Here is a 21,199-nt window from a genome sequence, read left to right on the forward strand (position 1 = left end):
TCAGCGGAGGTGAGTCATGCCACACCAAGGTTTAGGAAGATAAGTTCATGTTAGCAAAGCTATCAATTAATATGAGAGTAATAAAAATTCATCTATCGGATGCTAGTCAAACAAATAAACCAAAGTGTACGACTAGGAGAAGGAGTAACGGAGTTTGAAACTCCAATAGAGAAAGAAGTCCGAAACCTTTGGAGCCCCTTAGTTTGCTTTCCCACACTTGAAAACATTTTAGTTTTGAAATTTATTATGACTAAGTTACCCACATTGCAAACTAAATATAATAATTTTATAAGTAAGTTACCCACATTGAAAACTAAATATTATAATTTTATAAGTGGTGAATTATTCTAGTGATTAGGGTCTTCCTTTTTAGCTTCCTACATTCCTAGTTCAAAGCATCCTCCTCCTTTCCCTTACTATAGATTAGTGTAGACTATCGATTCTACTAAAAAAAACACTAAATATTATAACTTTTGTTTTATCTCTAGCTTATCCATGAACAAAAAGTTAAAAGTTATGAAGTCATATTTGATTCCAAATGTGGTGGTGTAAGTTTAACATCTTATGCATACAGAGTTAAATTTGACTTTTAACTTTTAACTCTTATACATTAGAGAATTATTAAAGTCTTAAATATAACTTTTGAATCTTCTAAAGTGGAGGTCCTACTTTTAACTCTAGAGTAATATCCAAATAAAATATGACTTTGCATATACATAGCACCAAAGTCATATGTTAGGACATAAAATATCTCGACTTGTTAGAGTACATCATGTGTATTATCAGCTCAATATGATTGTCCTTCCCTTGACGGACCATGCAGATGTTATCCGTACCTTGAAGGGCTTACGAGACTCTATTTGGCATAGCGCCTAAAAAGTCTACAATCATTAGGCCCCAAGGCTCATCTCGCTGCCAAGTGGCCTTAACGCGAACAACTTTGATATACTATCAGCGTACCTGTTTTTCCCTGTGGTTAGCGGAACCGCCAAAGCGTACTTAGAAATGAATTAAGTCAAATTTAGATACAAATATAACTTCTAAGTACAAATATTTTTCTCCATTGAAGATAATCTAAAGGTGTGTAAGAAAGAAGTATAGCTATATAAAAATTTCTAGTGGATTTATGATAAGTTCATTTTGTCACTTGAGCTGGATAAATCAATATTATCTATTAAATTATTTACTTAGAAAACGACTTAATTCTTAATATCGATTTATATCTATCAAAAGAAGAATAAAAATGTTATTCTTATTATGTCTGTGGACCTGATCACTATTAGAAAAGTGGTATAACTGTTGTATGAAAAATGTGATAAGTGTTGCATTCCTTAAAAAAAATGACAAGGCTAGCTAGAAAAGGAATGAGAGCAAGGAGAGGTGGCTTGGTCTCAAAGAGAGGCAAGTAAGGAGTGCCCACCATAAAATGATCAAGGTATAATTATTATTATTATAGGAACAGTTGAAAGGTTGGTTTGTGGACCAATCCTACAAATTGGACTTGCTATCACCACAAAAGTAGGTTAAGTTGCAGTTTAACCAACAACTCTAGCACCCACTCCACAATAATCATAACTTTGTTATATATTTTCCTCTTCACGCATCAAACTAGAGCAACAACAACAATATATAAGGTGGATCAATCAAACATTCCACATTTGCATCATTCTATCTTGTTCATAAAGTCAACACCAACTGATCGATATAATAACACCATTACGTTGTTCTTCCATGGTTTGTAAGTCCCACAACAAAACAAAAAAGCTTAGGCTTTGTAGTTTTGTGTCCGAAGGGATGAGGGATCGAATGGAGAGATTTGTTGTTCTTCCTTTTGGCATTGGCTGCGCTTCTCAGTCCAGCGTTGCTATTGGCGCAGCAGCAAGTGCTGATCATCAACAAAGAAAACCTAAAGCACCACCTCCACATACAGCAAGTATATCTCTCTCTCTCTCTCTCTCTCTCTCTCTCTCTCTCTCTCTGTGTCACAAATTAATTAGCTAGTTGGTATTTATTGGGTTTTTTTGATAATGGAAGATGATCCAAAAGCACAAGGAGAAAAAATGAAGAGTGGTACTTTTCACTTCCTGACTCTTAAGAGGACTCAAATATCCAGTGGGATGCAGAGATTGATCAGAAGCATAAAAAGCTTCTCCCAAATATTCGGTAAGTGGATCAATATTTCACTGCCTATAATCCTTATATATGTACATATATATATATATATATATGCATGCTCAAATAGTGAATACAAACCCTAAAATAATGTACCACTAACTGAATTCTTGATGCATGCATGATCAGATAGTGCCCATTTACATTAGTATGATCTTGCAATGAATCAAATCTAGATCTTTTTTGGTCAAATTGTGATTAGATCAACGCATAATTGATAACAGTGTTATCTTACGTGATTCTGATCAAGAGTGGAACGAGGAATTTTTAATGGGGTGGTTAGCTCACTTTTTTGCAAGTGAGATCGGGCTTAGAATATTTTAATTAGTTGATCAAATACTTTAGCGTTGCTATTAGGCGGGCTACTCGGTGGCTTTTTTTTTGAAAAAAAATGCTAGGTTGGTGGGCGGCCACTAAGAAAATTTGAGTGTCAAATACTTGAAAGAGAAACTTGGTTCTGGTCCTTGGTTAACCAAAATGTATAGGATGTTGTTATTCATATACTTATTTTTATTTCTCACATTTTTTAATTTCTGACCTGTCTGATTGAATAAATTAAAAAAAATCAATAGACAAAAATTAACAAGGATATTTAAGAGATAAAAATGAGTGTGAATAGCACTAAACCAAATGATGTGGTTGTTGATGATTGAATTATTCTTTAAGTGTTGATTAACGTACTTATTTCATATTGGTAACACATAATTTGATTTGCAAATTTGATTTAACTTTTGATTCACCTAGTATTATCCTAGTAAAAATGTACAAACGTTGTCTTTAAAAGAGTATACGTTATATGTTGATACGCATATATAAATAGAAATATAAAAAAGGGAATTGGGTTGTTTACCAAGAAGATCCTTTTGTCCCATACCAAGAAAAACTTAATTGTGGTGAATGATATATCTATAAAGATTAAAAAACATATGTTCTTTCTAATTAGTTTTTAATATCTGTACGTTTATGCTTTTGGTAATCCTCTATATGTTTATTTTTTAGTTTACAAGGAAGAGATTGAGGAAGAGGATGAGGAAGGAGAGATGGAAATTGGATTGCCGACGGACGTGAAGCATGTGACACACATAGGACTGGATGGGTCTGCCACTACCAATACCACCGCAAACCCTTAAAAGCTAGCAGCTGGGAAAATAATTTCAACACTCCAGAAATACTTTCTTTCCCTTCAATTTCTTTAAAGCAGTTTGAGCTTGCCATGGCTGCACAGACCACCCACCAACCTGAGCAGCAGCAGCAGCTCGTTGTTGATCTCAAGACGCTGGAAGATCCCAAAGATCTTAGCTAGTTAATATAGTAATTGAAGCTACCTGGTCCGTTTTATCTTTGATCATCCTATATCATGATGTTAATGCCTCTTAACCACAGATTATGCATGCATGCATGCATATAGCTAGGATTTTGAGTTTGAGGAGGTGGCCGGTGGGTGAATTGGTTTACCATGCTGATATATTGATTGAATTGGCGCAAAACCAAGTGCAATGACATTGTAGAATTCATGCACTCAACCCCACTTAGTGAGTAAGATTTGATTATTGTTGTTGTTATTTGTTGTTGCTGATCGATTGAATTGGTGTCATATGTGTTTTAAGTGGTTTGTAGTGGTACTACTATATATATGTAGCAATTTGGTTATTGAGTGGTAGTGCATTTTTTGGAATATAATTTTCTAATGAACAATCTCTCTATATACTACAACTAATCAGTTCTATTTTACACCGAGATTTTTGTGATAAAACTTGCACAATCAAGTTTGATATTATACGAAATGAATGGCCTCGTTAGATAACGACATAAATCTATGATCCAAATTATTCACCAATATATAAAGTAAATGGAAGTTATCAATAACACTAATCATCCAACGTTTATTATTGTTACTTTTTGTATAAACATTCATTGGATGAAAATATTCTATACTCTACTGCACTTTTATCTATGTTCTAATACTGCATGTATTGTAAATTGTAATAGAGATTCATCCCACACTGCGCACTTCAATATAATTTAATTTCACGCTTCAGTTTTAATTTATTCGTATTTTTTACGTATCACTTGCATATTATGGTTTCATCACCTTTTAAGTGTTGGCCAATATACCTCAATTTTAATGTTTACTTAGATATTGTGGTTGGCGTGTGTCATGTTATCCTTGCCCTAAAATCATACCACCTTATAAAAACTATTGTTTGTTAACCCTACCAGTTTTTGTGTTAACCCATTTCTCTGGACGGTAATATTTCAAATCTTAAAAATGTTTTGATTGTTCAAAACATGTTTACTTACAAGGAATGAGATTGAAATCATTTTGATTAGCTTACTTCAAAACTTTCTCTGTGTTTATTGGCACTTAAGAAATCAGAAAAAAAAAAAATATTATGGCATGTTTGGTACTCTATTTGAATCCAACTTTTTAAACTCAAAAACAAATTTCAAGTTTTAGACTTTAAAAACTTGTTTGGTAGGATTATTTTTAAAAACAGAACTCAAGACTAACTAAAAAATATAGTCTATTATCTAAAAACATAAAAAGAGAGTTTTTAGAGATTTTAAACTTACTCATTTCTTTTCTCCCCCATCCCCTCTTACTCCAAATCTATCTCTCTCTTTTCTTCTTTCTCTCTTCTTTTTTTTTTTTTTAACCTTTTTCGTCTCTCTTCCAATCGTTCTATTCATTCTCTCAGTTCTTTCTCTTTCCTTCATTCATCTTTTACTTTCTTTCCTCCTCTCTCCTCTTTCTCCCTCTTCTACGATCCCCTATTTTTAGATATCTTTGTCTAGTTTAAGTCATAATATTTAAAATTTTTAAATTGCAAACCAATCAAGTTTTTAAGTCTTACAGAGAATTGTTTTCAATAAATGTTTTGAGAAATGATAAAAAATTTCAAATAGGATACCAAATAGACCCTTAACTTTACTTTAAATTTGTAGTCCAAAACCTAAGTATCATGGAAAGGCCAGTTGATTTGATTTTCTTTCTGTAAATTTTTATTTTTAAATTGTTACATTCCTACCCTATTTCATTTCTGTCAAGTAAACATAGTACATATGCAAATATAAGAATCTCAGGATAAAAGGTCTTGCATTGCCGATAACCGAATAATAAGCATGTAAGAAAATGTTGGGCTTTTTTTGGGCTTCTTTGAGGTCTAACAGGGAAATTTAGAAAATAAAAGGCCCAATATAACATGCAAGAGGCCCGATAAGGAGCCCAGAGTACAAAAAGTTTAACAAAATAATTATGGTAACTTTAACGAAAATCTCATAGTACTATTCACTTTAACAAAAATAACATTTTACACTAAAAAATCAATCATGATACTATTCACTTTACCCTTTATTTTACCTTAAAACTCCAAATTTTCAAATTTTTTTCGTTAGTTTTCCTAATTATTGAACACATATGGTTGGTAATACCTCCAACGTCAGCCTATGTGCACATCCTCATCGTACGGAATCATCACATGCGTAAAAGATTCGTTGCGTGTGCATACAACGAGATTGATACGGGACTTCAGCTAAATTATAATATGGGTCTAAATCGATTTTACGATTTAATGGTTTTGTATGGAAATATTTTTAAAATAGTAGGTAACATTTTGGTGAAATGTTTATGCAACCGATCTTAATAAAAGTGCACGTGAATTTAAAAAAAAATACTTGAAATGTTTCCTTCAATAAGTACGTAATCAGGACTCCTTATATAAAAATGCTTTTGAAGTCCTAAAATATTTTCTTAAATAATAATTTCAATCATTTTATAAGCACTTATAAACGAGCTCTTAAACTAGTTGAATTTGAAAGGTACTCCTAACCATATTTTATCAAACAAATAGCTTAATAATTGATTTTATTAATTTTTAAGGCCACCGCAAAAGCAAAAGCAGCACGCACTTCCACTTTTCGTTGGAGTAATAGTGTGCACATGTTGCTCATTTTAGGGCTCAGATTTTGGTACCTGCTGGATCCCTCAGAACGTGCTTCATGTTGTAATATAATATGTGTATGATCCACATGAGTAGTTTATTATTATTCATCTGAAGAAAAATCAGATGAATTATTATTCATACGAAGGGATGGATTTCTATTCATGCACAATATTTTACTATTCATTTGGGGAAAGTTTGTAAAGTGAAGGAAGGAAGAGGTGAGAAGAAGAAGAAAGAGATGAGAGAAAAACATACAGGGGAAAGAAAGAGGAGCTATGGAGGAAAGAAGAGAGATGCGGAAGAAATTATCAGTGAGCCAAACTATAGAGAAAATAAAAAATAGTGAGAGTTATTTTGTACTCCTATTATTTCAGATAATGAAAGAAAGTATTACTGCTGTCTCGAGGACATAAGCACCATTGCCGAACCTTGTAAATATTATGTCTTATTTACTTTATATTTTACTGCACACATATTGTCGACTTTACAATACTTAATTTTATATATATACACACACACACACATATATATATATAGTCACTCATGGTGCAGTTAATTTTTTTTTTTTTAGATAAATATGGTACAGTTACTAAATTTGACCAAACCCCTCCTTAAAAAATTTGAACAAAATCAACATGTGCATCTCAAACTCTAAAGGAGATGTCAAATTCTCAAGTGTTACTGTTCATTTTTACATTAAAAAATCCTTCTAACTATATGTCATTTGCTGGATTTGAAACCTTTGTGATTAGAAATCAAATTTAACAATGATGTCAAATTTATTTTTAATTAATTTTAATAGTGAGTGACTTATTCCACTAATATTTCAACAAATAAAAATTTGTTTCAACAACTCCTTAATGAATACAACCATTTAAAATTCTATATTAATAACAAAATAACATTTAACAATTCGGCCAAAGAAGTACAAAAAATATGACATAAGACTTCAAATTATCACATTAGCTATTAATTACAATTTGACTGTTATAATTTGACATTTTCTTTAGAGATGATCTTAAAATTATGAATTACTTCCAAGTTGAAATAACTAGGAATTAATGACTAGGAGATCAACTTTCTCGTCTATAGTCTAAACATTGTATTACAAAAAGCAATCTACTTGTGCATCCTAATGCGAATTTTATCTCGACTAATTATTCCCCTTTTAATAACTAATAAGTTAACCCATTAAAATTATCGCTAACAAATATTAGGGGACAGTTTCAATACCGAAAGTTGAAACTTTATAACTCATGCGAAAAGATCCAGAACCATCCATTTAACTTGATTAGTTGATAAGACTAAACCCCCTACTTGAAGTTTATCCAATATAGAAGGCGGCTGCCGGCCATATAAGTATATTACATCATCTCGCTAATTTTTTGGATTTCGTTGTCTGACAACTAATTAATCGATCTATTAAACTAATATTAAAATAAAAAAAATCAGATAAACTATAATCCATATTCCTAATAATAATTAGGCTAATTGCCACATCCAATCCAATTGGCACTTGCTCATGCATGGTGCGGCCAACCTACACCGAAACATCCCTTTCATTTTAAATCAAAGTTTTTGTGAGTCACCATATATGTTACGTGAATAAGTTCGTACTAAATATTTCATTTATTATACTCGAACTTAAAACTTCACATGGTCGTGTCGTTACATTGTAGGTTTTCTTCATCAAAGTTTTCATTTGATTTTTGGTTTGTTTGATATTTTAGGACCTAAAGTCGTATTTTTAATTTAAATATTTAAATCAACAATTTTAATCGAATCCCATTTGCGCCGTGGATGAAGATTATTGGGTGAAATTGGGTTCATTTTTGCTCAGCATTTTTAAGTTTGTGGTAATGCTCATCACCCTACTTCCTACTATTTGATGAATTTATATTTTAAAATTTGTATTTATCAACTGCACCATACGAAATTAGAATTTATTTAACGTTTATAAATAAGTCGGTGAAAATTGAGTGCCAATAAAGCTATATTTTTAGTAAAGCAATAGTGTTTATGAGTTAAATTGTTAGTTGTTAAAAAAAGAACCAGATAAATAAAACTCATAACAAATGTAAAAACAATTAAACATAATAATTATTAATAAAAATTGAGTAATATTAAAATGCGTCAGCAATAAAGAATAAACACGGTAATTAAGACTTATAATCTGATAATTAAGGGATCGTTTAGATGTGCTTTTAAAATCTTGAAGAAAATGTTTTTGAGTTCCAAAAACACTTTAAGTGCTTCTTACAAGAAGCACCAGTTATATGTTTTTTTCCGTGACGTACTTTAAGTGATTTTTCAGGATTTACTTGCATTTTTATTAAGGATTGTTTTAAAAAATATTTTCACCAAAATTACTTTTAGTCATTTTAAAAGTATATTCAAACGAGCTATAATAAACACGCTTTTAACAAAAATGTTTTTTTGAACCTTGTAAAATTTTAAAAAATAAAAATAAAAATCGAAAAGGTCCAAGTGAGAAGCAGTCGTAAAAGTATTGCTATTTCAACGTCCGTCAGCCATTGGGGATAAAATACAAAACAAAGAACAGAAAGCTTCTCTCCTCTCCCTCTCTCTCCTCTCTCTCTCTCTCTCTCTCTCTCTCTCTGTCAGAAAATCAGAATCAAAGGTGGTTGCTTTCGCCTGATCAAAGTCTTCTCTGCCGTTTCCGTCAACACCAAATTGGTAATTTCGCATAAACGATTATCCTTTTCTTTTTCTCTTGGTCCAAATTCAATCGAATTATCAAATTATCCGTATAAATTCGAGTAATTTGACATTTGGATTTGATTTGGGAACTGACAGCAGTGACTCAGATTTATCCATTATCCTCGAAATCCCCGAAATTCAATTCCAAAAACCACGACGGATCCGACGGCGGAGACACGGAGGGGCCCCGACTGTATGGTGGGGCTGGAGTGCTTTCTGGACGTCGTCAGGGCCCTCGGCATGGGCTCCTGCCTCTCTGCTGATGGCAGCGCTGCCGCCTACGGCTCCGTCCCTTCATCCGACAGCAAGAGGCGGATGAGGAGGGTGGCTGCGATTTCCTCCCCGTCCTCAACGACACCGTCAGCCGATAACGTGGAGATGTGGCTGCACAGAGTCCATGACAGGAAGTTCTTGAATGGGTCCTCTGACTTTACTTCCTTGTTCAGCAAGCAAGGCAAGAAAGGGGTCAATCAGGACGCCATGATTGCTTGGGAGGTGCTTTGCTTTTTCTCTCTACTCAAATGTTTATCCAATCATAATTGTATAGAAATAGATATTTTATCCGACAGTCTGGATTTTAATGTTGCCGGTCTATGATGTTATTGCATGTTATGTTGTCTGCCTATGATATTATGTTGTCAAACTGCGAATCTGGACCATTGATTGCTGCAAAACTGAATATCTTTGTGGTGTTTCGACAGAATTTCGGTTCGGCGGATACCACTTTCTGTGGTGTTTTTGATGGGCATGGTCCTTTTGGCCATGTGGTTGCAAAGAAGGTGAGGGATGCTCTACCTTTGCGGCTGACTTCACAGTGGGTATTGAATGGTAATGCCAGGAACGGGCCTGCTGATGATTCGAGCGAGGCTGTTGCATATCACGAAGGCAAGGATGAGGAGCGCTGTGATCTTTTTATGACATTGAAAGATTCATTTTTGAAGGCTTTTAAGGTCATGGACAAGGAGCTCAAATTACACCCCCGTATTGATTGTTATTGCAGCGGGACAACTGCTGTCACCTTGGTCAAGCAGGTAGTTTTTTTGCGTAGCGTCACAAGATCCTTGTATTAATCTAATAACATTTCAGTTTTCGGATGAAATACAGGCATTAAGATGCTCAGTAGATCGGCTTCTTTTTATTATCTTCGACAAATTGCATCGCAATAGTCCGTATCTGATCCAAGAGCTCAGATGCTATTACTTAAGTTTTGGTACATCAAGAGTGCACCTGTAAAATTTTCTTTTAAATACTTACGGGTGTTTACAGGGTCAGGATCTTGTTATTGCAAATGTTGGGGACTCTAGAGCTGTATTGGGCACAAGAGATAAAGATGGTTCCCTCGTTGCTGTTCAGTTGACTGTAGACCTCAAACCAAATCTTCCAAGTCTCTTTCTTTCTCTCACTCTTTCTAGTCTAGAGTTAAAAGTTAAATAATATGAAGAATTGAACTTTATATTTAACCGCTGCATTTGATTACCGCTTGTCAAATGCACACGTTACTCATAATATCAGTCTCATATTCCTTAAATTGATTATGAACCATTAAATTATTACAATGGGATCCAGATGACGATTTCTATCTTTGATAGTTTCTATAAATCAAGAGCAGTGACCCAATTATAGATTCTGATTTGTCATATATAATTCATTGTGACAACTGAATCCTGATGCACAAAATAAAATATCTCTAATATTAATCTGAAAAGTGACGCGATTTAGGAGTTAGGACTGAATAGTTGTGCTGTGGAAACTTCTGTAGTAAGGGAATGAAAGCCCGCATCCATATCGAAGGCTGAAAAGCCTTAGCTGCATAGTGCTTTACAAGGTCTTTCCTTTGCAGAGGACCATGGTCAATATGTCCTCTTAGATGTTATCTATTGTCTCAGCATGTCATGTTTACTCCATTTCTTGGTAGTTGAGTGCAAATTTGTTTTGAAATGGTTGGGTGCATGGATACAGCTTGTTTGTTTGAATTGGATTATGAAAGTAAGTTCACATGCTGACATGAACACTTGCAGCACCCACCTACACATGGGCATGTGCTCATGCATACACACTTAAAATTTTGGTGTTGCAGTAGTTGATATGGTCAATATACTATTACTACTTGTAGCTTAATTGGTGTTTTAACGTAATCATTCTTTATCATACAATTATAAATCCTGGATTAATAATATGGGGTCATTAAAGTTAGTTTTGAATCCAATTTTTTTGTATCCATCTAGGGGAAGCAGAGAGGATCAGGCTATGCAAGGGACGAGTATTTGCTCTCCAAAATGAGCCTGAGATCGCTCGAGTTTGGTTGCCCAACTGTAATTCACCTGGCCTGGCCATGGCACGGGCTTTTGGAGATTTCTGCCTAAAGGACTTTGGCTTAATCTCTGTCCCTGATTTATCTTATCGTCGCCTCACTGAGAAGGATGAATTTGTAGTGTTAGCTACAGATGGGGTAAGAAATCTCTTTCCTTATATGTTGTGGCCTACAGCTTTTTGTATAGATGCAATTTACCAGCATATATTTTTCTTTTGAGTGTCACACTTATTATGGTCTTTAGTGGAAAACTATAATGCCAATGTATTTATTTATTTTGGTTAGTGGTGGATTAAGCAGTAAACTAAAATTGGACAGAACGGAGACTGTAAGTTCAAAATAAATGCAAGCGGGGGAAGGGATACGACCGGACCCCTCAAATAAAGACGAACCCATCTAGAGGCAAGAAGTCGGAACCATCCAAAGGCCTAAGCTAATACAGATAATGGGAAGAGTATCCACTCAAGGAGCGAATGTATAGGATCAGCAGGCCTCAAAGAAATGGTAGTGGGATGGAACTTTTGAGTATTCACTAGGATAGTATTTGACTTCTTCCATCGCCAATGGAGAAGCAAACACTAATATACTAACCATAACAACTAGAAACTTCAAAGCTGTAAGCACATAAAAACTTAAACCCCAGTGTACCATTTCATAGGCTTTTATCAGGTAAACCTTAAGGAAACATTTTCAGGGTGCCAAGGGTGTTATGCAATTCGTCGTGAGCTTCTAAACTAGGAAGATGTTGTCCCCTATCCTTCTTCAAGCAACAAAGGCATGTTGATTAGCGCTAATAAGGTTGAAGTGCGACAGATTCACCGTTTAGCAATAATCTCTGCATGGTAATAGTGTTAGAACATATGAGGAAGGTTTGACATGTCAAGTCATGCACATAGGGGTATCGGAGCAAGAATGGTGGAATTAATCTGCATAAGAGTGTTCTGTTTAAGCGTTTGAGTCCTGCGCTGGAATTGTAAAAAAGCTTCTATCTTTACCTTTTTTTTTTCCTTGCCAGCAACGAAAAAATTATTTTCGTGTTTGTACATTCTCTCTATAATATTCCTGCTTAGCCTCATCCATTGGAGTCTTAATTTCAGTCTTTAATTCGTCCATTTGTGTAGTTAATCTTCCACCTCTCTAAGCATTCTTCTATTCTTTTTCTTTCTTTGAATTAAAGTACCATGTTCTTGGTCTGGAAAACATGAAAATCCAAAACTCTGAGGTTTCTAACTTTATCTACAATGAAACTGGCTTTGATTACCGGGCAGATGTGTTTTATTTCGTTTGGGGGCAGAAGTGCTGTTTATTTGATCCGCTAGTGGAGATATCTTGATAATTTTTACAAGTCGACTTAACTTAAAAAAACCATATAAATCCAACTGACGTCATAGATTCAAATATGCACATGAAAAGTGTCACTGTACAGATGGTTTAGTATTGGCTTACATGTATTTACTTAGATATTGTCTCCTGTCCTCTGCAGATATGGGATGTCCTCTCAAATGAGGAAGTAGTGGATATAGTAGCATTAGCTCCACGACCATCTGCTGCTCGAGCCCTGGTAGAGTCAGCAACTCGTGCTTGGAGGATAAAATATCCGTATGCCAAGGTTGATGATTGTGCTGTGGTTTGCCTCTTCCTCAACTCCAATTCATCAAACACTACTTCCCATTTCTCGCCAACCGGAGAGGAAATGAGCTCTGGAAAATCGCCTGCAGTATCCGGAAGGGAGTTAGTACAAAAACCAACAGCAGCAGTGGCACACTTTTTTCGACTTGCCTGCTCCTGTGCCTTCTTGATTGTAGGGTGATTAATTTTCTTGTCATTGTCTATATCTCTTTTCATTGTTATAGTGATTGGTTGATTTTTTTTTCTATTTTTCACATAAATCTCGGCGAAAAAAAAAGGATTTCAGGTTCTATTTTCAGATTTGTTTGAAGGGAGACGCGGTATTACATTGTCTCTCTTTAGCGTCGTCGATCTGGGATTTCTGTAAATACAAGTCTTGAACCTGAAGCCTTGTGGTTGTTCAGGCTGCCTTGATTTTGTATGTTGGTGAGTGGTCGGAAATGTTCTCCTTGGGTGAGTATGTTTCTGCTCGTCTTCTTATTTTGTGCTTTTTCTTGTAATCCAAGCTGTCTTTTCTTTCCTGGTTGCCTTGCATTTGATTTCTAATTGCTTTATTAGGCCCTCCAATGGCTTTTTAATGCCTTGCAAAACACGAAATTTTGTCTTTGATGGATGAAAATGCTGGATATAATCAAATTATGTGACGGAAATCCATGAGTAGTACGTATCGTGTTTCATGATATGATAATGATAGGACACACTCGGTAGACTGCATCGATGAGGGATTAACTTGGCTCCTCGAATGAGTAGGAGTTCCGGTATTTGAATAATTCCTCCTCAATTCACTATGTGGCTGATTCACAGAACTTCACTTACGATCCGAATTGTTCATGTGAGAAATACTAAGAAGATTCTTAAAAGTGGGACTCTCCATAGGGATTCTTTGTCATCTCATGTTTTTGCATAATGTTTTATAATGTTAGCAATGCTAATTATGAGTTTCACTTTGAAAAAATCTTCTTAGCATTTATGTTGCTCATATTATAAATTAAAATGTAAAGATCATCTCTCCAAAAAATCAATTAAATATGGGATCGTTTGGTCATCAAACTGTATAAAAACAGGTAAACAAATTCGATAAATGAATTACGAACTGTCTATTTGCATGCTACAATTGTCACATCCCGGCCCGGGCGGGACCACTTCTCGGGCCCGCTCTACCACTGTAGCATGATATTGTCCGTTTTGAGTTTACCATTCCCTCACGATTTTGTTTTTGAGAACTCACGAGCAACTTCCCAGTGGGTCACCCATCATGAGATTGTTCTAGCCCCCCTCTCGCTTAACTTCGAAGTTCCTACGGAACCCGAAGTCAGTGAGCTCCTAAAAGGCCTCGCGCTAGGTAGGGATAGGAATATACATTTAAGGATCACTCCCCTGGGCGATGTGGGATGTCACAATCCACCCCCCTTAGGGGCCCGACGTCCTTGTCGGCATACACGCGACCAGAGTTAGGCTTTGATACCAAATTGTCACATCCCGGCCCGGGCGGGACCACTTCCTGGGCCCGCTCCACACCGTAGCACGATATTGTCTGCTTTGGGCTTACCATTCCATCACGGTTTTGTTTTTGGGAACTCACGAGCAACTTCCCAGTTGGTCACCCATCATAGGATTGTTCTAGCCCCCTTCTCGCTTAACTTCGGAGTTCCTACGGAACCCAAAGCCAGTGAGCTCCCAAAAGGCTTCGCGCTAGGTAGGGATGAGAATATACATTTAAGGATCACTCCTCTAGGCGATGTGGGATGTCACAACAATTGATTGACTAAACGTTAATTTTAATTGTTTTTTATAAAAATAATTTATAGGAAGAGGTGCCGATTTAGTCATTGAATTATCATCTCTATGAAAATTAGGTTCCTAAATTATATTTTAGGTAAATAAGTGCCTAAATTCATTAAAAACTGCTAATTTCATCCCTACTATCAAAGCTATTTTATTCAATTTTTCGTCAACTTAAGTCACTTGACACACTTTAAAGTGTAATACCGTTATTTTTTCGCCTATAAGCCCTTAACATTTCATCGAACCTAACGTCTAAGTTATTATCCAAAGTTAACTTCATAAACTATTTCTTTATAAATAAAAAATTATCAATCTACCCTCTAATGTGTATCACATACAAATAACGTGACTTAAATTGAGAGAAATTGATTATAGTAGCTTCAAATATAATATTAAGGATGTAATTAGCAGAATTTCATAATTTAATGACTAATTTTTTAGGAAAAAAAAAAGTATTGAGATTTAATTTTCACTCCGTGATAATTTAAGAACTAAATTGACAATTCACTCTAATTTATAATTGAATAATTTTAATCACAAGCCCGTGAATCCATATACCCACCAAGTACTAAATTAACAATTCATCCTAATTTATAATTGAACGATTTTAATCATAAACCGGTGAATCCGCCACCTCAACATCCATCCTCACCCCTCAAGTACGAGGAATGAACGACTGAAGAGAACAAAAGTACCATCAGTCCAAAACCTCCACCCAAAAGCATAACTTCCTCCAGATACTCCTTTCCCTCCCTCTTCCCACCAACCTTCCATCTTCTTCCATCCCTTCTTTCTTCTCTCTGTAATCTGTAACAGTTAACAATCACAGGCAGTTCAGATTCCTACTCCTCCACTTTCAATGGCCTCCTCCTCCTCCACGTTTGTCCTCTCAACCATCTTCTCTTCCTGTCCTCCCCAATCCCTAAACCCAAACAAGCCCAAGACCCCCTCCTTTTCATCCACCCGCCAAACCCTCAAAGCTTCTACCTTTCTGAAAGCCAACCAACAACCCACTTTCCACCCCATCCCTCGCAACCAAATTCACTTGTCCCGCAAATTTCGCACCTTCATCACCGTCAGAGACGGCAGCGACGGCGACGGCGACGAGCAGCCGGTGGTGGGGGAGGACTCGGCTGAGTTTGTGTTGTCGAAGCAGAAGCTGTCCTCGTGGATTTATTTCACTGCAATTCTGGGTACTGTTCTGTTCATACTCAATGTTGCTTGGCTGGATAATTCCACCGGACTCGGAAAGCCCTTCGTCGATGCGGTTTCGGAACTTTCCGATAGCCCTGAGGTAAATTTTGTTTCTCAATCTCATTGTGGTAATTTTGATTGAGTACAAATTATTGAGTTAAAAGCTGGTGTCAGGTTGTTTGTATGTTGAGGAATTTAATTAAAGCTATTAATAACATCATTAATCATTCATTAGGGTGTTACTAATTGCTTGTGTGTTGTTATTAAGGAAACAAAGAATTGGATTGAATTAGGATGAAAACGAAATGGGATGATACACCAATATGTTCAAATCAGAATGTAGGTTCGAAACAGCATTACAGTGATGTCTTCTGTTAATTCTCGAGAATAATTACACTAACAGTGGAAGTGAAAAAGGGAAGGGGATGTGTGGTCAGTATGTGGATAGTAAAATTTGTGAATGTTTAGTTGGGAATTGCGGTAAAAGGAATCGTGTTTAAACTTTTAAATGTTGAATACTGTTTATGGAAGCTATGGTATCAATTGTGTTGCTTTTATAATGACGAGGATAATGGGGGTGACAATGTCCATACAGGGCGGTCGTATTTAAATCTGGTTTAACAGTTGTTTCCTGAAAATAGGATAGACTCGATAGAGTGTTCGTTTGGTTGAATTTTTGGAACAAGAGCGTGTGCAACTTCCATTCTGGTTTCCTCTTAGGTGCTTCGCGTGCATTGATTGGGTGCATGCTTCTTTTTAGTGGAATAAATAAATTCCCTTGTGTTTTGGTTTTCTTTTGATCAATTGCTGTATTGAGAGCTGTAAAATGTGATAAGGGTTTTGGTTATAAAATCTGAGGTTTGAAATGGTATTCTGCAGGTTGTGATGTTGATCCTGATTCTAATATTTGCCATTTTCCATAGTGGTTTGGCTAGTCTACGTGATGCAGGTGAGAAACTTATTGGTGAACGTGCTTTCCGTGTTTTGTTTGCGGGGACATCTTTACCACTGGCTGTTACAACTGTTGTGAGTTCCTCACTCTCTATAAGGAACTCTATCCTTCCTTTTCTATATCTAACTTCATTCGCTGCTACTTTTTCTGCGTTAAATTCTTTGTTCGACGGTGTGGAGGGAATTGACTTCTGAGGGTTTGTGATTCAGGTGTTCTTTATTAACCACAGGTACGATGGACTACAGTTATGGGATGTGAAGAATGTATTTGGTGTCCATGAACTTGTGTGGCTCTCAAATTTCGTTTCGTTCTTATTCCTTTATCCCTCAACTTTCAATCTACTAGAGGTAGCAGCCGTTGACAAGCCCAAAATGCATCTTTGGGAAACTGGGATTATGAGAATAACCAGGCATCCACAGGTAACAAGTTCATTTACTGGCATTCGGTTGCCCTTTGGGTCTTTGAATGAACGCTGGTGTCAGTTCTACCATTGAATTGTACAAAATGTGTTATGAACATTTTCAAGTTTCGATGCAATATGATGCCTTCGATTTTTCCAAAATCACCAGGCTGTTGTCAGTTTTTCTTAGGGTTTATTTGCTATTTTGATTATTCTCTAACTAGCATATGGGCACACACAAAGTGTGAGAAAAATTTTTATTTTTGTTTTTGAAATAGAAGGAGAGAGGAAGGGAGTGATAGACAATGTGGGAGTGGGAAGTGTTTTTTTTTTTTTAATTAGAAATATGTTAGGATTACATGTAGGTGAGGCTTTGAAAAAAAAAACAACAAAATTTGATTGTGTAAAATTACATTTCTGCCTCATATTTTTTATTCATGTTATGTTTTAATTAGAGGTTAAACTGATAATTTTATAGGATTTTGGTTGACTGTGAGTATTTTATTAATTAGTAGAGATATAATAATGGTGTTTTATGTTTGCCTGCACCTTCTGTCCTCTTTTCCTTTCTCTTTCTCCCCCTCATTTCTGATTTGTTAAGACAATTTGGTAATGGTTTTGTATTTCCCTTAGCTGGCCGGACAGGTAATATGGTGCCTGGCTCACACGATTTGGATAGGGAACTCCGTGGCGGTGGCAGCTTCTCTTGGTTTAATCGGACACCACCTGTTTGGTGCTTGGAATGGTGACAGGAGATTAGCTGTAAGATACGGGGAGGCCTTTGAAGTTGTTAAGAAACGAACAAGTATCATACCATTTGCAGCGATTCTTGATGGCCGACAAAAGTTGCCCAAAGATTACTACAAGGAATTTATTCGGTTGCCATATTTGTCAATCACTGCGTTGACGTTAGGTGCATACTTTGCACACCCCCTTATGCAGGCAGCCAGTTTTCGGCTCCATTGGTAGGAACAAGATACAAATGCATATGATTTGTACCGGACTGCGAACGGGAAGCTGGAACTGTATATAAACTGTGCAAGAGAGACAGGTTAGGTTCCTCGAGACGTGCTAATCATAGCCACTAGTCGCAAGCATGTTGTATGTCCCTGATATGCACTGGTATCATTAATCAATTTATCAAGAAATTGAGTATATAACATGTTTTATGTACGGGATAAGGCTTCAATGCTACGTATCAGTCAATGTTACAGGTATTTTAAGCCGTTAGATTTGATTTCCACCACTATTTAGATCGTTTTTTTTTTTTTTTTTAATCCTAGCCATTCATTTTCCGTATCCTCTAATACTACCAACAAAAGATTCGGATGACCTGAATGATGGACATAATAGGGGCTCGAAACACGATGGGAAAGAGGAAGAAAAACGAAAATTTCAATGGTGCAGGAAAAACCTACTCTGATGCCATCGTAAAAGATGGGAAATTTCTTATATCATTGATAGGGAATTACGTACGGGCAACGGTTATGGCTGGAGAGTAATCACGGTTATTTATTCATTACTGTTTAAATTATTACCCGCATAACCGTTTATTCGTTGGATAGTTCTGTAAACGAGTATACCAATAACCATAATCGTTTATGAACGAGTAAATGTATCTGTAACCGTGTCTTCGTTTACTTATTTACTGGTTTTTTAAGAAGTTGAAAATCAAAATAGAATTTTTCATAATTTTGTTTAAATTCCATAATTGTATTTTCATTTTTTTTCAACTATTTTCATTTTCAAACTAAAGTATATTATGCAACATACTTTTCAGCTAAATCCAAGGAAGTTTTTAATTAAAACATCTAGACCAAGATTAAAATAAAATCAAAATGTATATGATTACAAAGTTGAAGCTTCCAATCTAAAAGATTCAAAGCTTCAAAAATTAGCCAATCTTGTATGGTTCTGTAAACGAGTATATCAATCTTGTATACTAGAAGATTCAAAGCTTCAAAAATTAGCCTAATCTCCAACACATACCCAAAACTAACCTTCGAACACTCTAATGCTTTGGCATGTTTAATCACAAAGTCTCGTGACTCATTATCACAACAAGAGGCCTACAAAAGAAATGGACCAATTGAATTAGTATCCCAATCAATCAACAACAGCCAAAAAATAAAAAACAAAAATTAAAAGTTATCTTTACCACATTCACATCAGTATCGTCACCAAACGAAAAATCTTCAACACGAATAGTAGAGTTTGAACTTGATTCCACAATAAAAGTTAAAATTAGGCCCAGACGGTAAGTTATGGATATATATATAGATATATACTCCATAACTTACTATATATATATAATGTTTACACAATAAAAGTTAAAATATTAAACTAATATTTTAATATTTTAACCAAAATGTCTCGGATAATAATGTGGGTTAATAATCCTATCACCAGTGCTAAATGAAGTCGACTATAATGTGGGTTAATAATACTATCACCAATGCTAAATGTAGCCTACTATGGATATAAGAATAGCCAAAATGTCTCGGGTTATCTAATGTAAAATAGGGTATTTAATCTTATTTGTCCTCCACCATGACAATATATCAAAATCTTGAGCCTTGCTAAAGACTTTTTCCTCCAAGTACAAGTCTAAATTAAGAACCCCTCAATTTTGAGGAGCCAAGCCTTGCTCTTGTCCATAACTAAAACATATATTTCAATTAAAGATATAGATTTCACCTCATAATTCTTAATATTCATGAAATCAGTTTCAATCCCGCAAACCAAGTCCTTTTTTTTTTTTTTTTTTTTTTTTTTTTTATAGAAGCGATAGAGTTTCGTTATCATAAACAACCAATTACAAGGGTGGCAAATGGGTACATATGCTCCAGTGATCTTTTTTTTTCTTGTTTTTTTTGTTAAACGATAAATTTTGTTAAATAATGTTAGGTTAGCTACCGATACGGTTTGAACCCACGCCGTCATGCAAGGGTTCAACACCTTTTCACCACTGTAGTAAAGGGCCACTTGCTCTAGTGATCAATTTCTTGATCTAGAGGTAATTAGAACGAAACGCAAATAATTTAAAACTCCTATACAGCCACCCCACAAACCACACACTAGAATGAGGAGTCCCAAAGCAGATATGCCACATAGACGAGATGTGACATACCAAGTCTTCTTCTCTTAGACATAAGACTTAGACGCGTATTGTGTAGTCTTAGATGACACACCCTGACCAAAATCAAGGTGTGTTGGCGATTGTCACATCCTCGCCCGGGCCCCCACCACATCCCAGGTTCGACTCTACCGTAGCACGATATTGTCCACTTTGAGCCCCGACCACAGCCTCACGATTTGTTTATGGGAACTCACACGAGAACTTCCAAGTGGGTCACCTATCATGGGATTGCTCTCGCACGCTAGTCGTTTAACTTCGGAGTTCTGATAGAACTCAAAGCAGTGAGCTCCTAAAAGGCATCGTGATAGATAGAGATGGGAATACACATATAAGGCTTCTAGGATCCACTCCCGTGGCCGATGTGAGATGTTACAATTTCCCAAAAACAAAACCGTGAGTGTGTGGTAGGGGCCCAAAGCGGACAATATCGTGTTACGGTGGAGTAGAGCTCGGGATGTGGTGAGGGCCCGGGTCGGGACGTGACATTAGAAATAAGTCAAATTTTCAAAATATATTCTATAGATATCAACCAGCCAACGACAAAAGGCAAAACAGTAATTGTCATTTGAATAGTCTTTGTGGTACATCTAGGGGTTTAAATTTTACATAATTGAAGATAACTTACGTGCAACTAAAATCAAATGTCGCGATATTTCAAACTTATCTTACATTTGTCATATACTTTGTATTTAAAATATCAAATAAAGATAGAAATATCGATATACAAATTTATGAAAATATCGACAGATATATCAATATCAATTGTGTTTGACAGAAATTATAAAATTTACAATGGAATGAGTATATCAACTCATTCAGATTAAGTCGAAATTAGAGAAAAAATAAAAAATAATTCAAAATTTCAAAATTTGCAATGAATTCCGACAAATTTCTGTAGTTAATCGATAAATATCATTAAAATTCATTGATTTTTCTATATTTCGCCAGTATA

General features: G+C 35.6%; 3 protein-coding genes across 3 annotated transcripts; all 3 read left to right on the plus strand.

Moving 5' to 3' along the window:
- The first annotated feature begins 1,659 nt into the window (after positions 1-1,659).
- On the plus strand, positions 1,660-3,832 carry LOC103960403 (CRIB domain-containing protein RIC4). The gene is given in 4 exon segments (XM_009372876.3): positions 1,660-1,933; positions 2,035-2,163; positions 3,172-3,297; positions 3,300-3,832. Coding segments are annotated over 4 exon segments (633 nt in total). The 5' UTR covers positions 1,660-1,731; the 3' UTR covers positions 3,476-3,832.
- A 4,819-nt stretch (positions 3,833-8,651) lies between these two features.
- LOC103960404 (probable protein phosphatase 2C 33) lies at positions 8,652-13,297 on the plus strand. The gene is given in 7 exon segments (XM_009372877.3): positions 8,652-8,813; positions 8,934-9,332; positions 9,539-9,868; positions 10,104-10,221; positions 11,063-11,286; positions 12,632-12,859; positions 12,861-13,297. Coding segments are annotated over 6 exon segments (1,224 nt in total). The 5' UTR covers positions 8,652-8,813; positions 8,934-9,032; the 3' UTR covers positions 12,885-13,297.
- A 1,943-nt stretch (positions 13,298-15,240) lies between these two features.
- Positions 15,241-18,338, plus strand: LOC103960405 (15-cis-zeta-carotene isomerase, chloroplastic). Its single transcript, XM_048579730.1, has 4 exons — positions 15,241-15,856; positions 16,636-16,782; positions 16,918-17,127; positions 17,742-18,338. The coding sequence occupies exons 1-4, from the start codon at positions 15,422-15,424 to the stop codon at positions 18,075-18,077; spliced, it is 1,128 nt and encodes a 375-aa protein (XP_048435687.1). The 5' UTR covers positions 15,241-15,421; the 3' UTR covers positions 18,078-18,338.
- Positions 18,339-21,199: the final 2,861 nt, after the last annotated feature.

This window comes from the organism of the source record quoted next, unplaced genomic scaffold (assembly GCF_019419815.1).
Source record: "Pyrus x bretschneideri cultivar Hongxiangsu unplaced genomic scaffold, Pyrus_bretschneideri_v1 Contig14, whole genome shotgun sequence".
In the NCBI taxonomy this organism is placed as follows: Eukaryota; Viridiplantae; Streptophyta; class Magnoliopsida; order Rosales; family Rosaceae; genus Pyrus; species Pyrus x bretschneideri.